The 23,823-nt window shown below is 34.8% G+C and overlaps 1 protein-coding gene across 1 annotated transcript; it reads left to right on the top strand.

The window, feature by feature from the left end:
* Window positions 1-14,095: 14,095 nt before the first annotated feature.
* LOC125677066 (heavy metal-binding protein HIP-like) lies at window positions 14,096-17,383 on the top strand. Its single transcript, XM_056160219.1, has 3 exons — window positions 14,096-14,168; window positions 16,579-16,742; window positions 16,951-17,383. Coding segments are annotated over exons 1-3 (558 nt in total). The 5' UTR covers window positions 14,096-14,166; the 3' UTR covers window positions 17,343-17,383.
* The last annotated feature ends 6,440 nt before the right edge of the window (window positions 17,384-23,823 follow it).

The following is a 23,823-nucleotide window of genomic DNA, read 5'->3' as shown; positions in this document are numbered from 1 at the left end:
ATACAACCTATCATTGGGTCAAATGCTGTCTGATGTGTTTCATACCGATTATTAAGCCGTTCTTGGCACACTGATTTGGACTGTGGATAACTCCGTTTACCTGAACAGGATATAGGGCTCACGGCGGGTGTTACCGGTCGAGAGAGGATGCTTAGTCCTCCTAGGCACCTGATCCCACCTCTGGTGTGTCCAGGGGTCCGTGTTTGCCCAACTATCTATTTTGTATTGCTTGTAGGAGTTATGAGATTGATCACTGTTCGTTATCTTCACCTTGCATCAATAATGTGAAGTAAAATTACTAAAATCTAAAACATGATATGCATGAGAAAAGTTCCACGCCGTACAATCAAATGACATGAAATACAGTAGTTGAAATGAATATACAATTATACACTTGAAAACGTCTTGTTAAAATGATGGTAAAGAAACCATAAAGATTTAACCACCTATAATACTAATAATATGCAAGTCTAAAAAGATGTGTTTTTAAATGTTTTTTAATAATGTTCAAATTCTGACAACGGCGGAGGGTATCAGGCAGAGAGTTCCAGAGTGTAGCTGCTGTCACATCCAAGCGCCTGTTTCCATATGTGGAGGTTCGACATCTAGATCTAACTAATGTCAGTGAATTTTCAGATCTTAGGGAACGATTCGGTTGGTAAACAGTGATCACCTCCTCCAAGTATTTTGATGCCATCTTCTGAATCACCTTGTATGTGTAGAGGATAATTTTGTATTGGCTGTGCCTGTCAATAGGAAGCCAGTGTAAAGAAATTAAGGTAAGCTACTGACAAACAAGTTTATGGTACAGGGGTTTCAACAGTCTCGATTGAAGTCAGCATTTCGCAAATTATATGGCCGTTATAACGATCTAGTTCGTCAATACAACCTATCATTGGGTCAAATGCTGTCTGACGTGTTTCACACCGGTTGTGAAACCGTTCTTGGTACACTGATTTTGACTACGGATAATTCCGTTTACCTGATCAGGATATAGGGCTCACGGCGGGTGTGAGTGTTCGACAGCGAATGCTTACTCCTAGGCACCTGATCCCACCTCTGGTGGGTCCAGGGGTCCGTGTTTGCCCAACAATCTATTGTGTATTCCTTGGAGGAGTTATGAGATTGACCACTGTTCGTTATATTCACCTTTCATTTGAGAAATATAAACAACATTTGCAGGTGATAATAGAATATTGTTCCATAAATATGGGAAGTTGACGATGGAGAATTTGAAGTTATACCGTTTGTCATAATACTGAGTTGTTAGTTTGCCATTAACATTTTTAATAATGTTCAAAATTGTTCTATCAGGTACTCCAGCATCTTTTTGATACCAACATCAGCATACTTGGTCATAGAATCAGAATGGTGTTTGACAAAGTAATTTCTGAATAACTGATCACTAGATATGATTATTTCCCTTTTCAAGTTTTGTTGAAGAAGCAATCTTAATTCATCATGAGGAATGGTTGTGAAAATTTTGAAAAGTCCTACATTTTGATGTTGTTGATTTGAGGAAAGTATTGTGATTTCAAATCTAGTAAGTTTTTTGTTTGTTTGTTTGTTTTTTGTTTTGTTTTTTTTTTATTTTATTTTTGGGTTGTTTTTTTTTTTAGAATTTTTACAATCATAATTTGATTCATGTAATTTCTGGCAAACGTTATGGCACAATGCGTTTTAAGTTTCTCCTTCACAGCTGTTGATATTTTCTTAAATGTTCTACCAATCCACTACTTTTGCTTCTCACGAAATTATTAACTGCTGTTGTCGTTATAACGATCTAATTTATCAATACAACCTGCCGTTGGGTAAAATGATGTCTGGCATGTTTCATACCACTTAAGGCCTTTCTTTGCACACTGATTTTGACTACAGATTGTTCCGTTTACCCAAATGAGATACAATAAAAATCATGTCGTGTGTAAGCAGTCGAAAGGGGATCCTTACTCCTTCTAGGCACACGCTATTATCTTTACTTTTCATATTCGTTAAGTAACTAATCAATTACAGACGCGTTAAAGCATAATGACTACATATGTATGCTCTTATAATAAATTACAGAAGTATATTTATGTTTCAAAGCATGAGCATACTGATCAAAGGAAAGTAACTCTAATTTTAAGAACAATTCAATCATTGAATGAATCTAATATTAACCTTGTAAATTGTTGTATTTTGATATTCATATTAAATCTTTAAAAGGATCAGTGAAAAAGAAACATGAAATCTTTGTTAGTAGGACACCTAAATTCATGCATAATTGGCCACACACCTAATAATCATAAGCATTATGTGAAATGTTGCATAAAATACTATGAAATATTTTAGAAATAGTTTGTGCTTCATGACTAGAAACATTTTATTGAACGTAGATTCCAACGGCAAACTAACAACACAACTTGACTACTTCAGTTTCCCCATCGTCAAGTATGCATACCCACGTAACAACATTACACTTTCACTTCCATATATTTATGTCTTTTGTCTTATTCGATGTGCGAGAATATGTTCTGCGTTTGATCAGTTTTGAAACCCAGGAAGGCTACTGACAAATAAGTTAAGGTTACATGGATTTCAACAGTTTGCATTTCGCAACATTTGTTGTCGTTATAGCAATGTAATTTAAAGACAGAACCTGTCGTTGTTTGGAATGATGTCCGGCGCGTCACATGCCAGTTCTCAGACAGTTGTCTGCATATTGATTTTCATAACGAATTGCTCTGTTCAAGTAATCAAAATAAAGGGATCACGATGGGAATGGCCGATAAACATTTATTCTGGGTCGAGTTTTACGAAAGGTCGTAAATTTTGTTGTAGACGTAAATGTAAACGTGGGCATTACGACTCATTTTACGTGTGCGGAAACTGCGTTTACAAAACGGCGTAAGTGTGCTTGCAAACGTAACATTAATTGTAGGTTTTGACGTATCTTATAACTGAACTTTTTAATTTGATATGAACATAACCATTCCACACAACAAATGAAAGACGAGTTTGTGATCAGTTAAAAATAACATGTTAATACCATTCTCGTAAGTTGTTATTATAAAAGATTCTGGCGTTTGACATTGGCTATACTAGCGGGAAAAAGAACTACGATGAAGCTAGCAGCCACTAACTTGCAGTCAACAAGGCCGTAGATAAGACATTTCATCAAGATAAGAAATTTCTTCAAAGCACTGAGAGTACTCAGACCTAATCCTAAACAGTATCACATAATAAATTGAAGTTGATAATTTTTCAAACAATTAATACCGTAAACATATTCTCAATTATCAAGTTTCGTAATTGAAGGCAATTTAGCACACCTGAAAATTTCTGAGGTTATATCGCGTTGGGAAATAATGAATGTTTATAACAAATTAATCTTTGAAGAGTTCAAAAAGGAGAATGCAGGCAAGAAGGCAAAGAAGTGGACCCCTAGGACTATCATTTTCCGCCCTCAGTTTGGGGCTGTAGAGGAATATCTGGGGTTCCCAAGGGTGAGATCACTTTTCAGACCTATCTAATAATTGACTAAAGGATGTTGAAATAAAACAAAACTGACGAATGCGTCACATAGGCCTTAAAGGGCAATTCAAACCACTTACTTAAGGTAACTACTGGTAGCTAGCCCTTAAAAAAGGCTTACTGAATTTTTCTAAGTTTTATTTATTATAATCCTTTAACTTTATCCTAACATATATCAAAAATTCAACATAAGTAATAAGCTTAATTTTAGAGGAAAATGAGATTGAAATCTCCTCTTATGCAGCCTACAAAGGCAAACAGTCATAGTTGAACAAAATAACACAGAGGCCAATAGATATTTCATTGACACCAGAAATATTGCTCGACATATATGGTTATGTAAGTCAAATACACACATTTAAAAACTCAACATCAATTAGAAATTCAAACTGCACCTGACTCTAGTTGGCCATATTTACCCTAAATATGGTGTTTCTCAGACACTATCAGGCACAAATTTTCAGACAACCAAAACATTTTGCTCACAAATTTCTTGTTTTATTTCATTTTTACAATAAGTCAAGTAACATCTAAAATATTGAATAGAAAAAAAATATACCAATTTGAAATTATATCAAATTTTGTAACCCTAACCCCTCCCTTCCGGAAATGAATTTTAAGAGATACCGTTGGTAGAGAAAAACTACTCAGTTTTATATAGCTTACGCAATTTACCCATGTGACCCAAACATTATATGCAATTTTTGTTAGTCCTTATCAATGATTATCATTATACTTTCAAGTAAAATATTCGATTCTGATTGGTCGAGAAGCATTTGAAGAAACATTTGAAAAAACATATTGTTATCCTCTGAGAACAGAAAGCACGCACTCCAGGGTGATAGTATCTAGCAACGAGTAACAGTACTTGACAACGGGTGATATTATAAAAATTATCACATGCGTCAAATTTATGCACGACGGTTCGCCGTAGATTGTTAGACGAAGTCGTTTGAACGTTTGTAATAAATACGAATACCGCATAGATATATGACATATCGCATGACTGTGATTGATCAAATGTTAACAGACGAAAGTTTTTTCTGCTTGGTTGTTTATCCCACCTCTGGTGTGTCCAGGGGTCCGTGTTTGCCCAACTATCTATTTTGTATTGCTTGTAGGAGTTATGAGATTGATCACTGTTCGTTATCTTCACCTTGCATTCAGTATAATAAAACAAATATTGCATTTAGTTGAGGGTAACATTGAACATTTTCACCCCTAGAAAACCATTGTCAACCGAGCCATAGTCTTCGTCTGTTGATATTTCACGTTCTCCATACCATATGGCGAAACATACCAGCCACCATGCAATCGCATATTGTATTCTTGGATTGAGATGTTCCGTATCTTATGTTATGAGATTGATCACTATTTCTTATATTCACTCCTATCTTTGCTCCTCACGAAAATATTAACAGATGTGAAGGAGAAACCTAAAACTTACTGAACGACTACATATGCCGGAAATGGTGTTAATCAAATCAATGGAGACGTTCCAAAAGGCTTTATATTCATACTTACACTATGATAGGATATGGCTAAGGGCTTTTTAAAAAATATTATTCTTTCATTTTCCCATCCAACATGAATTCTGCATCTGGAAATTTTATAGCAAAGTTGTGCATCCTCTTTTGAGAAGTGGGATTTATTTGTAAGAAAGGGTGAATATTAAGTGTCATGTCATTTGGAAGTTTGTCAAATATACAAAATCCTTTGTCCGCCAGGAATATATCACCAACTTGCAACTTCTCTAAAATGCCACAATGGTTCACAATTGCCGAATCAGATTTGTATCGAACATACAGATTGGAAATGCGATGCATTAGGTGTAATACACATTAAAGTCTTTTTTTGTGGCGAACCTTCTAATTACTGTAAGCGAAAGACTGGCTATTCATATCAATTTTGTCATTTTAGGTCACTTCTGTTGCATCCGTTGCAATCTTCAATTCTTTTGACTTTGGTATTTCAGTTGAATGGACACTCCCAACAGTGTTCATGATCCCTTCAAACAAAATTTCATGAACATATGAAAAATATCCACAGAAAATGGTGTAAACAGCAACACCCCCCCCCCTAAAATTACTAGGTAATTGAATATGGTGAAATCTGCGCTGACCTGTGAAATTGATAATTAGTCAGTGTATAGAAAGTGCATTGTTCATTTTTCCTTAACGAACTGTAAAAACATACCTTTCCAGGGTCTTTTAATTATGATGTTCCCAATTGTCATGGATGGTTTCCTTTAATTAAGCAGGTATAGTTCTCACTGTAAGTTTACAACATCCTAGTCTTCAAGGGAAGCTGTTAAGAACAAAAAACAATACCATTATAGTATTTGGTGTGCATATAAATTTAAATAACACTGAAATGAAAATGAAGAAAATACAGTACCAACTCCGGTTCCTACATGTACGTTTGAAGCAGATGCGTCTGCTTCAGCAGGTTTCGTAACTTTGTGTCTATGAAAAAAAATCAATATACCATAAGTTGCTGTTTTTATTGACTTAAAGTGGCTCACTGCACAACAAAGTTGTAGTTTCTGAAATCAGCACAGAATATGAGTTTTACAATCATTCGTATCAAGGCCAGGTGTCACTTTTACATAATTATACAATAAAGATATATGCCAGTTCTCTTGAAACACACTACAAAATTTAATCATGCAGGAGCCTATATACAGGCAAGTAGTATCAAGGCTGTCCTGTCAACCCTTTCCCCTTTATCTAGTAAGGTTATTTTTCTGAGCTATATTGATGCAATCAATTAGTGTCCCTTCCCCTTTTCTGGCAGAAGGGAATTATGTAGTAAAAGCTGTTATTCAATGTTGAAATCAATAACGAAGAAAAACTTACCCACCCATCCATCCAATTTCTGAAATTGTAGTACAAACAATTTCCATTATTATATTTTTTATCAGTTCGTCTGTCAAAATCTTTTCTAGGCCTACTCCCCCTCTGAAATATCTATACAACACGTCCAGTATATTCTATCAGTGTATACGCACGAGTGTAAATTTGACATGCTTATTCGTTGAATTATGATAATATGACTACATGTTTTTGGTCTTTAGGCTTGCCAATCAATGTTAAAAGTGGAGCGAATTAGGACATGCCTTATTCGTCCAAAGAGCTGATCCAATATGTCCGAAAAGAAAAACAAGAAACTTAATTAATTAAACATGTAGTCTGCGTTGTAAATACGTTTGTAGATTAGTGTAGTTATAGTGGTAGATGTATTTATATGTAGTTTTTGTTATTATGCTCTGTTGATATTGACCACATTATGTAATTCTTTTCGTTTCTCCTGAAGAAGGGACGGGTCGTCCCGAAAATTTGACAATCTCGTTGTTCGTGTCGTTGGTCATTTTAGTGCTTTGTATATATATATATATATATATATATATATATATATATATATATATATATGAGAGCAGTCCTGTTTCCATGACAACCAATTATTAAATGTTATGTATGTTAATATACATGTAGGAAAGAAGTCCTCCGTTTACATGACAACCAATGGTCAAACGTTATTATATATGTTGATATACGTGTAGGAGAGCAGTCCTCCGTTTCCATGACAATCAATGATCAAATGTTATTATATATGTTTTAATACATATAGAAGAGCAGTCCTCTGTAAATAGATAACAGTCATACATTACATGTAATTAACTAAAATATCCAAAGTGCAGTTTTCCATTCCTTAGTATCTATTCTAGAATTACTGTTAAATTATTCAACTGCAAAAATGCTTTTCGATCCAGGGGAAAATAAAAAATTCAGGATATTTGAACTTCCAAAAATCTATGATAAAACCAATCAAAATTCCTGCCAGAAAATTGCCTAGCTATTTGTTAGCGTTGTACAATCAAAATATTGGTTCTCCCGAGAAAGCGTGTTTGAAATTAAAGTACATGTAGGTAACTTTCTAGTTGCAGTATGAACAAACCGGACCAAATGCAAATTTGCAGGAACTTACCCAACCATACCCGCTTTTAATCTCTCCAAGTGTTAATCTTAACACGTAATTATGGGTTTTCCACGGATATACCTATGAAACTGAGTTTTAGTTCAAATTGAAAGACGGTTCATTCTAAGATTGTTACTGGGTGCCAAATACTTTTCTTGATGACTAAAAATATTTAAAACTTGCTGATATGTTATTGCAGTTAGCTTCGAAATAGCAAACCCAGTCATATTTACATGTGATTTTATATGTTTGAGTTCGCCAATGCAAAACTAAAGGTCTTAAGATTTTATGTGAAAATGTAAGCAGCCTCTTAACGCGAATGACAGGACTGTAAAAGTGAAATGTCGGACCGTGCCATTGAAATTCCAAGAAAACCCCGTGTATTTAAAATGATTTGGGTAAATATTGATATGGTTATAATCACTTGTCATAGGATTTATCATACGCAATTGCCAAACCCACTGAAACGCTAGAAAGCAGTTGCCAACGTGTATAAGGTCAAAAGTCAATCTGGTATTATTGATGACATGTACATGGTTAGTGGGTTTACACAATGGAGTGGCTGGAAACAAAAGTTTGCTAAAAAATCAAGGATGGCCCTTTCAAAATATTCTGTATTTGTTGTTTAATAAAAATAATTTACCGTGTAAAGTTATAACCAAGAGTAATAAAGTTGACTATATAGAAATCAGCTTTACGTTTTCCAAAATTTCAACAGTATTAAATCAATCTTTAATGGTTACGACAGATGTAGCAGTAAATTCAGCTCTGCAATTTTCATTATTCAAATTAAAGTACTCAACTTCGCTGCTGACTTGCCGTGGTTGCTGATATTTTGAGTTGGAACGGTTTCAAAGTTGATTGTGAAGTGACGCATGGCTTGCATTTGCTAGGTGTACAGATAGAACCTGACGAAATGACCGGAGAGTCTGCAGGAATGGCAGAGGTTTCCTATAACTCGGTGGAAATGCTCTTAAAGAATACTCTTGTCGAAAGTCGAACTTGGCATTGCTGAGAAAAAGCTGCTGATTGGAGAAACCATCGAATGCGCCGGGTTTTCTATTTTTAGCTGCGGCGGCTCTTAATATAGCCGAGAAAAAATTGACGGCGTCCTCGCTACTATAAGCAATGTTGGAAACAACGTATATTTTAACAGTGTTCCATAGATGATTTTTTGCTATGCATAAAAGTATATTCCGGTGGGAGAGCTTCTTTCTCAGAATTCAAATGCATCACTGAAATCTCAATTTGAACAAGGCGTCAAAATTACAGCGTCGAAATCTTCACCCATGATATTGGACCTGGCTCGTGGTTTTTTAGATATCCTTCAGCTCGTGATATTTATCTCGTGGTCTGACGACATTACATGCATGGCTAAGGCACAGAAATACAAAAGCGACCTTTGTTGCTTGTAACGAACCTCGCACTGTCCGACAACTGACCAGTAGTAGTATATATACTAAGCGCAAAAGCGCTCGTGCATGAGCTCAAAAACCCACGAAATGTATTTACAGAAAATAACGAAAAATGACGAAATGGAAAACGTAAAGAAATAAATTTACATCGCCACAATAAAGATACAACCCACAACACCGGAGTTCATGTTATTATTTCATCCGGTTACATAAAGACTAAATTCCCTCCCTGGTTTAAACTTTGACCGTCCAGGCCATTAGTCACGTGACCTTCTCTACTGATATATTTCATAAACTTAGGATCGGGTAATTCTAAGATGCTTGCAACATAAGTTATTTTTGATAAAACCAAGGCGTTAATGATTGTACATTTTCCAAATCATGATAGTTTTCTTCTGTTTCATGATTCAAATTACATTTCAATTTCGTGATATATATTCATCCAGTTTTTATTGTAACATTCAGTTTTTTCTTGACCCACATAAATAGTTATGCCTAAACACTTCGCAACTTTCTTAGTTACGTTTATTCCCTCTACTGTTTCAAGCTGGTTTCTCAGGTTTCTGAGTAAAATACATTCTGTTTTTGTGAAGTTTATTTTTGACCCTTATTGGTTTTAGATAATCGGTATCACTTAAAGCTATAGTGTCATGTGGTTTGCATTTTGAATATTTTTAATTTCATTTTTTTTTTTTTAGTTTTTATTAGCTCACCTGAGCCGAAGGCTCAAGTGAGCTTTTCTGATCACATTTTGTCCGTCGTCCGTCTGTCTGTCCGTCTGTAAACTTTTTATATTTTCGACTTCTTCTCAAGAACCACTGGGCCAATTTCAACCAAACTTTTCACAAAGCATCCACGGGTGAAGGGCTTTTAAGTTTATTCAAATGAAGGGTCATGTCCTTTTCAAAGGGGAGATAATCACAAAAATGCAAAAATAGGGTGAGGTCATTTAAAACTCTTCTTCTCAAGAACCACTGGGCCAGAAAAGCTGAGATTTACATGAAAGCTTCCTGACATGGTGCATATTCCAGTTTCGTCAAATCATGGCCCCCGGGGGTGGATGGAGCCACAATAGGGGATCAAAATTTTACATACAAATATATGGGAACAATCTTTAAAAATCTTCTCGAGAATCACTGGGCCAGAAAAGCTGAGATTTACAAGAATGCTTCCTGACATAGTGCAGATTTAAGTTTGTTCAAATCATGGCCCTCGGTGGTTGGATGGGGCCACAATAGGGTATCAAAGATTTAGATACAAATATATATGAAAAATCTTTAAAAAATTTCTTCTCAAGAACCACTGAGCCAGAAAAGCTGATTTTTACATGACAACTTTTTGACATAGTGCAGATTCAAGTTTGTTAAAATAATGGCCCCGGGGGTAAGATGAGGCGACAATAGGGGATCAATTTTTACATACAAATATATAGGGAAAATCATTAAAAATCTTTTTCTGAAAAATCACTGGGCCAGAAAAGTTTACATTCACATGAAAGCTTCCTGACCTAGTCCAGATTCAATTTTGAAAAAAAAGCATGGCCCCGGGAGTAGGTTTCGGTCACAATAGGGATCAAAGTTTTACATGGGAATATATAGGAAAAGCTTCAAATATGAGCCAATGTGACGCAGGTGAGCGATGTGGCCCATGAGCCTCTTGTTTAACCGTGAATCGATTTATTAGATTTTATTTCATCTGATAGAATTTCTGCAACAAAGAAGTATAAAATCGCTGAAATTGGACAGCCTTGAATAATTCCCCTGTGCATTTGACATGTTATAGAGATCCACCCATTCTTTTTTAAAAGGAAGATAGGAATTTTATTTTTATTTTTTCCCATTCAAGTAGTTTTGAACGGAAAATTCCATTCGACTGAATTGGATGCTTTCTCAAAGTCGAGAAATAATAATAAGCCCTCTTGATTTTGGTTTTCCCAGTAATGAAAAATATTTCATATAAATCCTGCGTTGCTCCCTATAAATCTTAATATAGGCTGTATGTTTGTTACTTATATAATCATCGATATATTTTTGTAAACAGCGAGTAAATATGAATGCAATTATCTTGTAATCTGTATTTGTAAGGCTAATAGGTCCATGATTTTTAGTAGGAATTTCTTTCCTTTTTGTGAATTAATGATATGACAGTAAGTCGTTGGGAAAAAGTAATTTCATTTGATAAAAAAAATTCTTTCAGTATTCCAAAAAAATCCCGTTCCGATAACTGATTCCGAAAGCATTGATAAAATTCAGTTGGTAAACCGTCTAGATCTGGAGATTTATTGTTTCATATCCATAGCAGTTTCTCGACAATCTGCTTAAATTGGAAATTGGTCACAATTATTCTCACTCTCAGATAAACATTTGATATTGCTAATATTTAACTAACTCTCAATGTCAGACGAATTTATATTTTTAGTGTCATACAGATTTTCTTAAAAATTACATATTTCACTCAAAATATCTTCATCAGTAGTTAAAGTTTCTTTTTGTTCCTTCTGTAATTCATTAATAACAAGCTGTGATTGGTGCTTTTTTTCTAGGCTTAAAACATCTTAGTATTATTCTCTTAGCGCGTGACTTAATTTGAGCTCCTTTTAATTTTTGTATCATACAAGTCGTTTAATTGTGACTCCAAGTCTTTTTTTTATTCATAACAATTTGGAGATGCGGTAGAGATTTTATTTCCTTTATTTCTTTTTCAATGTTTGAAATTGTGTTTTCAAGCTTTTCTGCGATTTGATTGAAAAGTGTATAGAAAATAACTTGTTTTAAATCTTTTCATTTTTGTGTGCTTGTTCCTTGTGAGTTGTTTTTATATTTTGTATAATATTTACAATTTGGTTTTTAAATTCGCTACTTTTTAAGAATGAGATATTTAATTTCCAGTAACCTATTCCTCTCTTGTTATCGAGTATGTTAATATCAAATCTAAATGCTTTGTGATAAGACATTCTAGTTTTATTAGAATGGGTTCCTGGAATTTTCCGTAAAATAGGAGATTTGCATCTATTTAAAAAAGTTTTACTAATGAAGACAAAATATATTCTACTCTTGGGTATGTCAGAAGCATCACTCCACAACCTGTTTCATCATGTTTACTTGTCCATAAATCGACAAGATTTTACTGAAAGATTATGTCATTTAATACTTTAGAGCTTTTATCTGAACAATTATCTATGTTACAGCTGAAATTTAATAATCTTTTGAAAAATTAGATTCTATATGTTTCATTGTTTGGTGCATCTATATCAACTAAAGTCAATTCTATGTCGTTCAATTTCACGTTGATTAATAATTTTCGTCCGTCATTTGATCTGTGAGAGTATTAAGAATATTAATGTCTAATCCATTGTTAATCAGTATTGAAACCCCTCTACTAAATGTTGAACTAGAGAAGCAGTGTATAAGTTTTCTATATCATGAGAAATTATACAACGATTCGTTTCTTCTCTTGTAAAAAGGTAAGATCAATTTTTGAATATTTTAACCAATTATAATATTCTAAACGCTTTTCTTTGGTATTTAAACCTCTTGTATTAACAGACACAAATTTGAGGTTGTCAATGCTTAAAACAATCATACTTAAGAAAAACATTTCTATTTACGTTAAACAGAAACAAAGACAGTGTCCATCGAGAAGGAGAGGCAAGGGTGAAATTAACCCTTTCCGTCGCGATTTTTAGAGTCAAGTGCATTACTTTTAGGAGATGCCGTTTTGGTTCCCGAGATGCCACTTTTCATCTGTGTGAGAGTCGCTTGTTTAGATCTGGTTCTCTCTCTATGGGTATTCTGTGCGAGTGTTATTTGGTAAGATCTGGTTCTCTCTATTGTGGGTAGTTTGAAGAGACTGAGAAGACTGAGGACGAATTGGAGGTTGGCGGAGGTGCGAGGCGATTTCTGAGAGAATACATCCAAGCTTGTTGACTCCTGGCCAAGCTCCAACTCGCGTGTGAATGGTGGTATATCCTTGCCCAGCCACGAAGCCCAGAAATCATTATATGTGGACTCATCTAGGGCAGATCTAGTAGCTTTTATTGCTGAAGTTCTCTGTATATCACCGCTACGCATCGCTTTCACGTATTGAAATGCGTCTTTCACAGACTTATGGTTTACACCACATAACTGCAAATCACACGACCAGCAAAAGGAATGCAAATTCAGTTATTTCCAATCTTAAAAAATTGTAAATTTACGAGTTGGCAAGAACTGGGAGCACAGGTATATAATGAGACAATGTCAAATACTATTCCCAGGGTGCGATTGTGTATTTTGTGAAAAGATGAGGACCAGAACAGAATATATAGCCTGTAGCTGCGCTCTACATAACCATTTACTCGCAGTTAAAGTAGGTCTCACAGTTAAGTATGTCACTATCCAACTGCGTTTTTGAAAAGTGCATGGACGAAAGCGAGTGGTATTTATGACACGTTCCTTGCGCTGACAAAAAAATCACCTTAAAAAGTTCCCACACACATTCCTTCAAAAACTTGAAAAAAAACTCAATCCCCATCCCTTCTTCTGACAGTTAGTACACCATTAAGGGACAGAAAACACCCCATACGATATTATCTAATGTGATAATTGGCTTGTTTGTAGGTTAAATCTAATCCGTTTGTAAAACGGCTAATGTACTATATTCAAGACGTCGCATATGACATCAAAAATAATGGCGCGTAAAATATCTAAAGTAAATGTCTGAATTTCGACCCTTTCAAACTCGAAGACTACTAAAAATAGTTCATGTAATACACATTAACAGTAATTTTGGCATGCGCGGAAATAATTTTGCTAAAAAAAATTAAAAAGTGACGCAATATACGGTATGTCGTTTAATATTTGAAAGAATTTTTTAATTCAGTAATTAATTTCCAAATAAACATGATACAATACATTTTCATACAAACTGTACAAATACCTCACGATGGAGCTCTCCTATCATTACATCCCTGAAACATAGCAGTTTAGAATGCAGCATGTAATTTAGTCATGAACAAAGAAGAAGACGAGAAAAAGAATGGATGTCCTTTATACTTACATTGACCAGTTTAATTTCCTGTTTGCGTGAGATCATCAACACTGTATGTACATTACATGTTGGATTCAATTACCAATCACTTTACTACTGTTACATTTTAATGGATCTTCAGGAATATATAAACGGGGCTGCAAAAATGTAATGTTAAACAGCATACAGTTACCTCCTGTATATAGCTTAAGTGTATATTGTAAGACAATAGACAGGAATATCGCTGTCCAACATGTAAGTATTGCAAGCGCTATTTTCTATGGTCGTTTCCTATATGTGTATTAAGTTGCGTAATAGAAAATATCATAAATTCAAATTTTTCCATTAGTTTATTGATTTTGTTGAACTATTTACACGCAATGAGAGACAACTCTTATTTATGATCGCCATTACACATTTGGTAGGTATGAAAACATTGCGACACTCATGCATTCCTTCATCTCATACAAGACATAGCTAAAGATATGGATTATCCAGGTTTAGTTTTTCAGGGTGATACTTTACGTTTACTATAAATGTGCGATGAATAGGATCCACCACATCTACGTATCATTATTTATCCACTGCATCATCTTGATCCGCCTGTATACATACTTTCTTGTTTGTTTAATACTTTGTTTCAATGAAACCCCCTTACACTTTATTTGTTTGCCATTATTGTTGTATATTTGTCCTTGTCGTTTGACTCGTATTTGTTGGTTGACTCGCCTTAATTTAATATATTTAATGTCTAATATAATATAATTGAACGTACAACTTATTTGCTTTCGTTTCGGCCTTGGATGTCGACCTTGAGTTTTCAACTTGTACCATTATTGTATTGTTTTGTATTCTCTAAAGGATTTTTTTTTTAGATTAATCACTGTTCGTTATTTTTACTCTTTCATATCACAGTATTTCTCTTGTGTTTTCTTTAATAGATGAAAATGTAACCAGATGAAATCTGTTCAAGATCCTGTTAAATACTTTGAATATGCCGTTCGATATGTCGCTAACATCAATTGCTAATTTTCTGCATAGCATATTTCTTTTCAAACTGTCAGCAATACGTGTGCTCGATCACGTCGTATGCAACCTGATGGGCTAAATGTGAAGAAAATGACCTTCACACTTCGACACAATGGATAAAGAACACGGGAGCGGTATCATGATATTGTATTAGATAAGTTAAAAGGGGTATGGATGCGATGTTGGTGAAATAGAAAGATATTTAGATATCTAATTGATAGTATGATAGTAATTGATACATGTAAAACATAGCAACAAACCTAGAGTTGAAAGACTAACGCATAAATATATTGGAGACATTTTAACTTTCTAATTTCAAAACACGACATACGCTCTGTATTTGTTTACGAATCACGTGATTCAACTATCAGTATAGCGTCATAGTTAACGGCTTTGACGGGGGAAAAAAGCTTTTTCAGTGAGAAATTTCAATTTTCGTCTTTGTGTTTGTTCCCCTAATCAATCGCTAGCCTATGTAGAAATGTTGAATTGCTTTGACATACTTTTCAGAAATCTTGATTTTCTCACCCTCGCATGTTTTTCCTGGCTATTGACAGCATATGAAATACGGCTGCATTCCTCTCACTCTAGATTTAGAGACCCCGTGTTTGGAAACACGAATTTGGTAGTCAGGTTTGATGTAAATACAAAGTGTATCCTGTGAAAAAATATTTAAATCCACGTATTCATAATGGATTATTTTATCTATAAGAAAAACGTTACAATTTTCGTCGATCAAAAATCGCGTCCAAGCTTCTTTAAAACAAAAATATGTATCATCGATCCTTCTGTTTTTGTAAAAAGGAATATAAATTGGACCCAGTTGACAGAGATTGTAACAACATTGTCTTTGTTTGTAAAGTTCGTTATTAGAACTATACTTTAGAAGAACGTGGCTTTGTCACGACATTTGGTTACAAACATACACTTAGACGTTCCCTTTCTCAAAACGAATTCTTCAAAATGACGTTTCAGTTTGACACATATCTACTATTCCTGTCAATAGAATGAATGAATTTAAGTTACCGTACTTGTATTGGATTCCAGGACTTCCCATGAAAGAATTCAGTAAATATTCCACCAAGTCCTATTCTCAGGAAAATATCAACTGCAGACGGGGGTTTTGTGACTGTTGAAAGGGTTTGTTTCTTCCTCCTGGACACCTGATCTCACCTCTAAATGTTTGAGTATATCAGGGGATTCGTGTTATCCCACTCTCAATTTTGTATGCTTTACGAGTTTACACATTTCTTGTATCAAAGAGTGCATGTCTGCCCTACTCTTAATTATGTATTCTTTATATAGACTAATGATATTGATCACTTCATAATCTTTACCTTTTCGTTGACCATTGTTTGTTTTCTTCATCTTTTTCATACACACACTATAAATGCATTTTAAGGGAAAAGTTAATTACTTTTGCACTTATTCATCGAGGGCTGGCCACGTGAAGGGAGACAATATAACATTTAGTAGGGGGACATAACAAATTATCAGGTTTCAGTAGAGTTATCACCCAAGGGCGCTCCCTGCTAAACATTCCATAATTGTATAGTGTAGATGTGTCAAACAGGCATATACTGCATGTATCAAATACCTATTTAAGAAAATCATGATAAGGATATATATTATACAGGGTTCCCATGCTTACACTGAGGGTGACATTGGTCTTAATGGTTATATTGACTGAACTGTACGCAAAAGAAACCACACAGGACTTCATCAGTAAATACAACAAGTACAACACCGTCTGTCGAGGAATGGGATACGAAACAAGAACTTGCAAAGGAAAAGATCATGGTATTCATCTAATCATACATAGAAGAACAAATACATTTGCATATATCTGTATTACAGAACTTGTTCGTTTGAATTCCTGATTAAAATATGTGAATAAACGATTAAACACGTGCTATTGATATAACTCAATGAATAATTTTACTTTGAGCCATTTTATGTCAATTTGTATCTCAATGTTTTACACACTGCTAACTCTGTTTATAAACAGGAGTCATAGCTTTTCATGCACGAACGTCCACCAGTCTACAAAATCTTGGTAACTATGCTGTTGTTGTATTTGGGAAAGTAACTCTAAACTCTGGATCTGCCTATAACGGTAAAACAGGGATATTCACAGCACCACGAGATGGTATTTACTCCTTCACATGGACTATTTTGACGAAGGATGGGTCATATTTTAACACACAAATTGTCATCAATGGAAAAATAGTTGGCTATAATAATGCTGACGGTAAGAGTGGTGGTTCCGACCTTGAGTCTTCCTCAGCAACAGCCGTGATTAGAATGAAGAAGAAGGACAAGGTCTGGATAAGGATACATGGTGGGCAAGGGAAATATGCATACAGTGACTGGTCGTCATTCTCTGGGTTTCAATTGTAAAAAAAAAATGCTTTAGAAAAATAAAGAAATCAAATATCTTGTCATATATTTGAATTCATATATTATAGAAAGGCCTATACATTAATCAATGCATTGGCGGATCTAGAGTGGTGTTACAGGGGTTGCATCTCTCTATGGTGGAATAAATTTTAACAAGTCATTTTTTGCTATTTAGAGGTCGCAACCCCGCTTTTCTGGGGACAGAAAGGTACACATTTGGGTCGCAATTCACATTTGAAAAATTTCTGGACTACCCCCTGTCATGAAAACATTGAAGTCACGGGTACATTTTATTGAAAATATTATTGAGCATATTCTGAATTAGTAAATGTAAACATGTAGAACAGATATTGTTACGCTTAATAAATCAAAACATTTCTGGATCAGAGTTATGCATGATACAGCCCAGTAGCTAAGTACTTCGTTACTAGCTTGAAAATACGAATGTATATTTAATTGCTGGCATAAAATTTAGAAATTCATTTCATAATTAAGGATGATATCTACTTCATGCATAGCTCTGATCCTTGAACGAATTGGGCTCCGATTTGTTTTGTTTCGGGGGGGGGGGGGGCACTCTAGTTTTACTTTTAGCTCTTACAAGTTTTTCGTCATTTCGAATTTCCAAAATTTCGGCTTCAGCATCACTGAAGAGACATTATTTGTGGAAATGCGCATCTGGTGCATCAAAATTGGTACCGTATAAGTTTTACATGAGGGAGATATACTCCTTAAGTTTGAAATGAATTCCTAAATTTTATCCCAGCAATTAGATATACATCCGTATTTTCAAGGTAGTAACGAAGTACTTGGATATTAGGTTGTAGAGACCCTCGGGGACTAACAGTCCACCAGCAGAGGCCTCGACCCAGGGGTCATAATGTGATAATATAATATTGCTACATCAATATGGGAAGTTGACGATGGAGAGGTTGAAATCATTCCGTTTGTCATAAAGTTGAATTGTTAGTTTGCAATAAAATATCTATGTATGAAGCAGAAGTGGACGACTTTGTCGTGTCTTTTTTTTTCGAGTTCACTGGGATATATTCAGAGTAGCTGTGCGTGGAATCCGAGTGGCATTTAACAAAGTAAATTTTTGAATGACTGATCATTAGATAGGAATATTTCTTTTTCCATTTTTGTTGAAGAAGCATCTGTCTATGATATCAAAAAGTCAAAAAGTCTAGTATTTAATTTATCGTGAGGAATGGTCGTGTAAAGACTTGAGAAGTCTTACGTTTTGATGTTGTTGATATGAGAAACGTTTTGCGATTTCAAGTTTACTAAACGTTCTTTATAATTATTTAGGATCCAACTTTGAATTACACCACGTCTGTCATATTTAGTCGCACAGTACGTTTGAAGTTTCTCCTTCACAGCTGTTAATATTTTCGTGACGAGCAAAGATAGGGGCTTGGTAGAACATTGACTGGATCCAGCAAGTTATTTTTGTAAAGGTTTTTATGTAGTTTAGGAATCCAGTATAGGTATGGTAATAATGAGCCTTACAAACAAAGATAATGTTGTTACTAGCTTTGTCAGCTGGACCCAAAACATATTCCTCATGTAACCTGGACCCAAAACATATTCCTCATGTAACCTATCTAATTCTTTTATCACTTTTGGCTTATTAAACACAGAAGGATAGATGGTACGTACTTTTGTAATTCATCAAGATCTTTTTCCATATTTAGCTATCTATTTTGTATTGCTTATAGGAGTTATGAGATTGATCACTGTTCATTATCTTCACCTTCCATATACCATCGTCTGGCCTCATACTCACATTCTATATGCACTTCTCTGCCGATTCACGTAATCTTCATTATTTATACACAAAGTTGAAGCATTATCTTTAAAAGTTAGAAGTGCTAAATATTGCTAAAATAAGGAATTAAAAAAATGAATTTCTTGATATTCTGTTTATCATGTTGAATGATATGAGGCTTCATAGCTGTGTGCATCATTTACTGAAAGTTTTAATATACAGTTATTGATTTATCATAATTTAAAATACGAAATTAATTGTTTTTACGAATTAAATAGAAGAAATTACGTTGTCGCAGCCAACTATTCCTAGGCGATGTCTTTTATGGAAATACCATCAACAATTACCTTAACGAATAAAGGTAATATAATGTTGTTAATGATAAACATGGACGAGGCCCAAGTAAAGGTGACCATAATTTAATTATAAATGGCAAAGCCCGTTATGGAAAGACTTAACATAGATATGATTAAAACCTCCAGAGCGTTCCAGGGTTTGGTAGGTAACTTCTCATGAAAATTCGAAAGAACTATGAAAGTAAAATTCACAATGCTCCACATAATAGTCGTTTATTTCTTCAAAAGTAGACATTAACAGCAAACAGACAACTCAACTGTATGACAAACGGGATGATTTCAGCTTCTCCATCGTCAACTTCCCATATTTATGTAGCAATATTCCATTATCACCTGCATATGGTATTTATATCTCTCAACTGATTCGATATGCAAGAGCTTGTTCTGCATATCGTATAGTAAGTTTTTAAATCGTGGCAAGCTACTGACAAACAAGTTGATGGTACAGGGGTTTCAACAGTCTCGATTGAAGTCAACATTTCGCAAATTCTATGGTCGTTATAACGATCTAGTTCGTCAATACAACCTATCATTGGGTCAAATGCTGTCTGGCGTCTTTCATACCGATTGTTAAGCCGTTCTTGGCACGCTAATTTTGACTACGGATAACTCCGTTTACATGATCAGGATATAGGGGTCACGGCGGGTGTGACCGGTCGACAGGGGATACTTACTCCTCCTATGTACATTATCCCACCTCTGGTGTGTCCGGGAGTCCGTGTTTGCCCAACTATCTATTTTGTATTGTTTGTAGGAGTTATGAGATTGATCACTGTTCGTTATCTTCACCTTTCATTTAACCATCGAGTTTGTATCTCTGATGGTGGACAGTCTGTCCCCGGGGATACTTGTCGCTCGATATATGTTCCTTCATGAATATACACAATAACGAAACAATACTGGCTAACACGTCGCCCAGTATAAAAAGGTGTCACCCTGTGCAGTCTATAAGGGACACAGGCTCCTACAGATCGGTTGATGTCCCTCGGATTATCCTTCCAGATATCAAAGATTTATCTTATGTTCAATTGTCCGATTGTCAGCTTTGGTACAGAAATGAAAATTCTTATACCCAAATTAAAGACATGTTCCTTTAAGAGATATTTTTGATAATTCCTTTTCAGACCCCATGTGCTCAACCTCAAAATGTTCCGCAAAAAATTGCAAAACTTGTGATATACTGATCACTAGAAATTCATTTAGTAGTAATCTCACTGGACGTAGTTTCTGTACCAAAACTTTTGGTAATTTGACTTGTAAATCTTCTAACGTTGTATACGCCATTGAGTGTAACCTATGTGGCTTAAGTTATGTGGGAGAAACCAAGGGTTCACTTAATAAAAGAATATCGGGGCACAGATTTCAAATAAATACGCAGGACACTTAAGGTGACGAATGAACTCGGTATGATAATGAGATCATAATGAGCTGATACGTCATGACAGTTGCTCCGCCTTGATCAATCCATATTTGGATACACATACACAAACTATATTTTTAGGATCGTATAAAAATTTATCGGAATATTGTCTTTATTCTACGCTTAAAATAAGTCAATTTCCCCTGATTTGACAACACATCAGAGGGCATTATGATGAGAAATACCTCGGTGAAGTTTGTCGTATGGCTGGAATCAGCGTCTGAAATGCGCTTACTACGCACATGGCAAGACGACGTTCAGAAGATGTCAGCTGTACAACTTTGAAATCGGAAAAATCAAGGTAAATTTTTGTAATTGAAATAATGAATTTGATGTATGAATACCTGAAACCAAAGTTGTCAACAATGAAAGTAGACAACATTTACGGTGTTTTATACATTGACACAATACTTTAGATGTACATGTAGTATATAGTTCTTTGTTTACATACTGCACACGTCACACGTAGCCGATGTGTATAGGCCTAGCATTAGGTGCACACACGCAAGACAGGCCTATATGTTAGATATGTTAGAGAACTGATGCTCAAATGGTACCAGTTGTTTCTTATTTATATAAACATGAGTACAGGTAGGTATCAGTAAAATCCAAAGGCACCTGGAATATAGATATCACATGTACTTACCCTACCCCCCCCCCCCCCCCACTCTTTCTTTTGATTTTTTTTTCTGGCTATAATTTCTCTGAAATAAGTAGATTCCCTGTCTATCTCATCCTTCTTTCGATTTATGTAATCGTTTCACGCATTTTGTAAGCTTCTACCGGTATGATTTAATTTATCTATTGATTCATCAAGCATGTTGGCATACAATCATGTTACACAATATGAGATATGTATAATGATGACAAACTAAATATTAACAGTTCATATGCATATATGTAAAAACGTATATATATATATTTGGCATGTACATATGACGTCAAACTGTATATAAATGTATATATATATATATATATATATATATATAATTTAGTATTGCATGTATAACATTAGCAGACTATAATTTATTACAAAATTTGTGCTCATTTTTTTTTAAATACCCGTACAAGGGCAAGGTCAATCTCTAAAGCTTACAAAAAGCGTGAAACGATTACAGTACTTAAATCGAAAGAGACATGAGATAGACAGGGAATCAACACATTTCATATTTATCGCCACAAAAAAATATTTTCAAAAGGGGGGGGGGGGGGGGGGTAGCATCAGGTAACTGTGGTAAAATCTTGTACAAATGCATGTGTAGTTACATTAGTTTTGATGCTCTAGATTTACAGTCACATTTAATTTTATCAAGTGACATACTAGAAAAAACATAAACTTGGGATATTTTCTCTACAACCAGTCTAGCATCATATTACTGACCACAGTTTGAATAAATGGAAGAAAAATAAAAGACTCTGAATACATGCTGATTGCCCACATTTTTTATGTGTATTTGAGACCCTTCTTTAATACATGAAATGTTTGCAGCATATGTATTCATAATATGAGATAATGTTATTTACAGATGTGCATGATATCAACAAGAATGTGAACTTTTCAAAGAGCATGATATTTCCAAGTTTTCCATATCTTTAGAGCAACCACCACAAATGTACTTGCAAAGTAATTTTTACAAACTTTAAGTAATCCAATCAGGCACTGGATATACATAAATATAGGTATTATTTACATCTAGTCAACATTAATTTCTTCAAAATGATCAATTATACCGAGCGAAGCTCGGACGGGCCAAAGGCCCGTCCGCGAAGCAAGGCTCTAAAGGTAACACGTATGTAAAAGAAAAAAGTCAAAATCAGCAAAAGAAAAAGAGACAATCTCTATATACGTTCACTGAAATTTTCGTGATCCATATGGGCGCCGCCATTTATTTTTTCATTACCTGCTTCAACAGTTATTCGTGTTTTATTTTGAATGCCAATAATAGAAGACTCTGACGTGCAATTCGTAATTTAAACACTCAGTTAGTTTAAAGTGAATAGTATAATTATCAATGTAACAGGTTTTAGCAAATAATTACATATAAAACCGTAATACGACTAAATAGATGAACGAGTTCATGAGTTTCTTTAAATAAGAATATACGATAAAATTACGGTATCATTTTTACCATTTTGAATTTATTGGTTAATTTTATTTAGTTTTATAACGGCCTTTTTCATTGCATACGGAATGTATTATTGTTGTTTATAATTGTTTGCTTTGGCAAAGAAAAAAAAGTCGAGGCTAAATGTGACGTCACAATGCACAGTTTACGTCGCCTTGCGTTTTATTTCCCGCGTTCAATGAATAGGCGGATCCTGTAAAACTGTTGTCCCCATATAAACCCCTTTGATATTGAGATGTTACTGGGTTTTTAGGGCAAGGAAAATTTCATTAAAAATATATATTTTTAAATGAATCATAACCTACCATACTTAACGGAATTATGATTACCACTTGGGACACTCCAATGACCATTACATGGTTCGCTCGGTCCAACGGTCACACCGTATACATATTAGAAAATTCATATGAAGCATGTTTTGATATATATATTATTACTACAGTAACTTGATCCGAAGAGTCGGATCACGTCGAGTTGACAGGCGCGGATCATCAGATCACACGAGACGCGAAGCGTCGAGTTTGATCTGATGATTCGCGCCTGTCAACGAGACGTGATCCAACTCTTCGGATCAAGTTACTGTAGTAATGATAAATTTATTATATACCCCCTTCTGCATTTTAAATCCACATTTCTAAGATAATAAATGTAATCCAAACTATCAAAAACACAGACATACTATGAAATTATGTTTTGTGTACGCAGTTTCGTTTGTGACGCGGTCAATATTTTCCACAAATAACGTTGCGTTGATGCATTGTGACGTCATTGTGACGGCATCAGTTTCAGAGGATACTGATACGGAATC

This window comes from Ostrea edulis, chromosome 3, assembly GCF_947568905.1.
Source record: "Ostrea edulis chromosome 3, xbOstEdul1.1, whole genome shotgun sequence".
NCBI classification, from domain to species: Eukaryota; Metazoa; Mollusca; class Bivalvia; order Ostreida; family Ostreidae; genus Ostrea; species Ostrea edulis.
The sequence above is the reverse complement of the archived record's forward strand: the minus strand, read 5'-3'. Positions and strand labels throughout refer to the sequence as shown.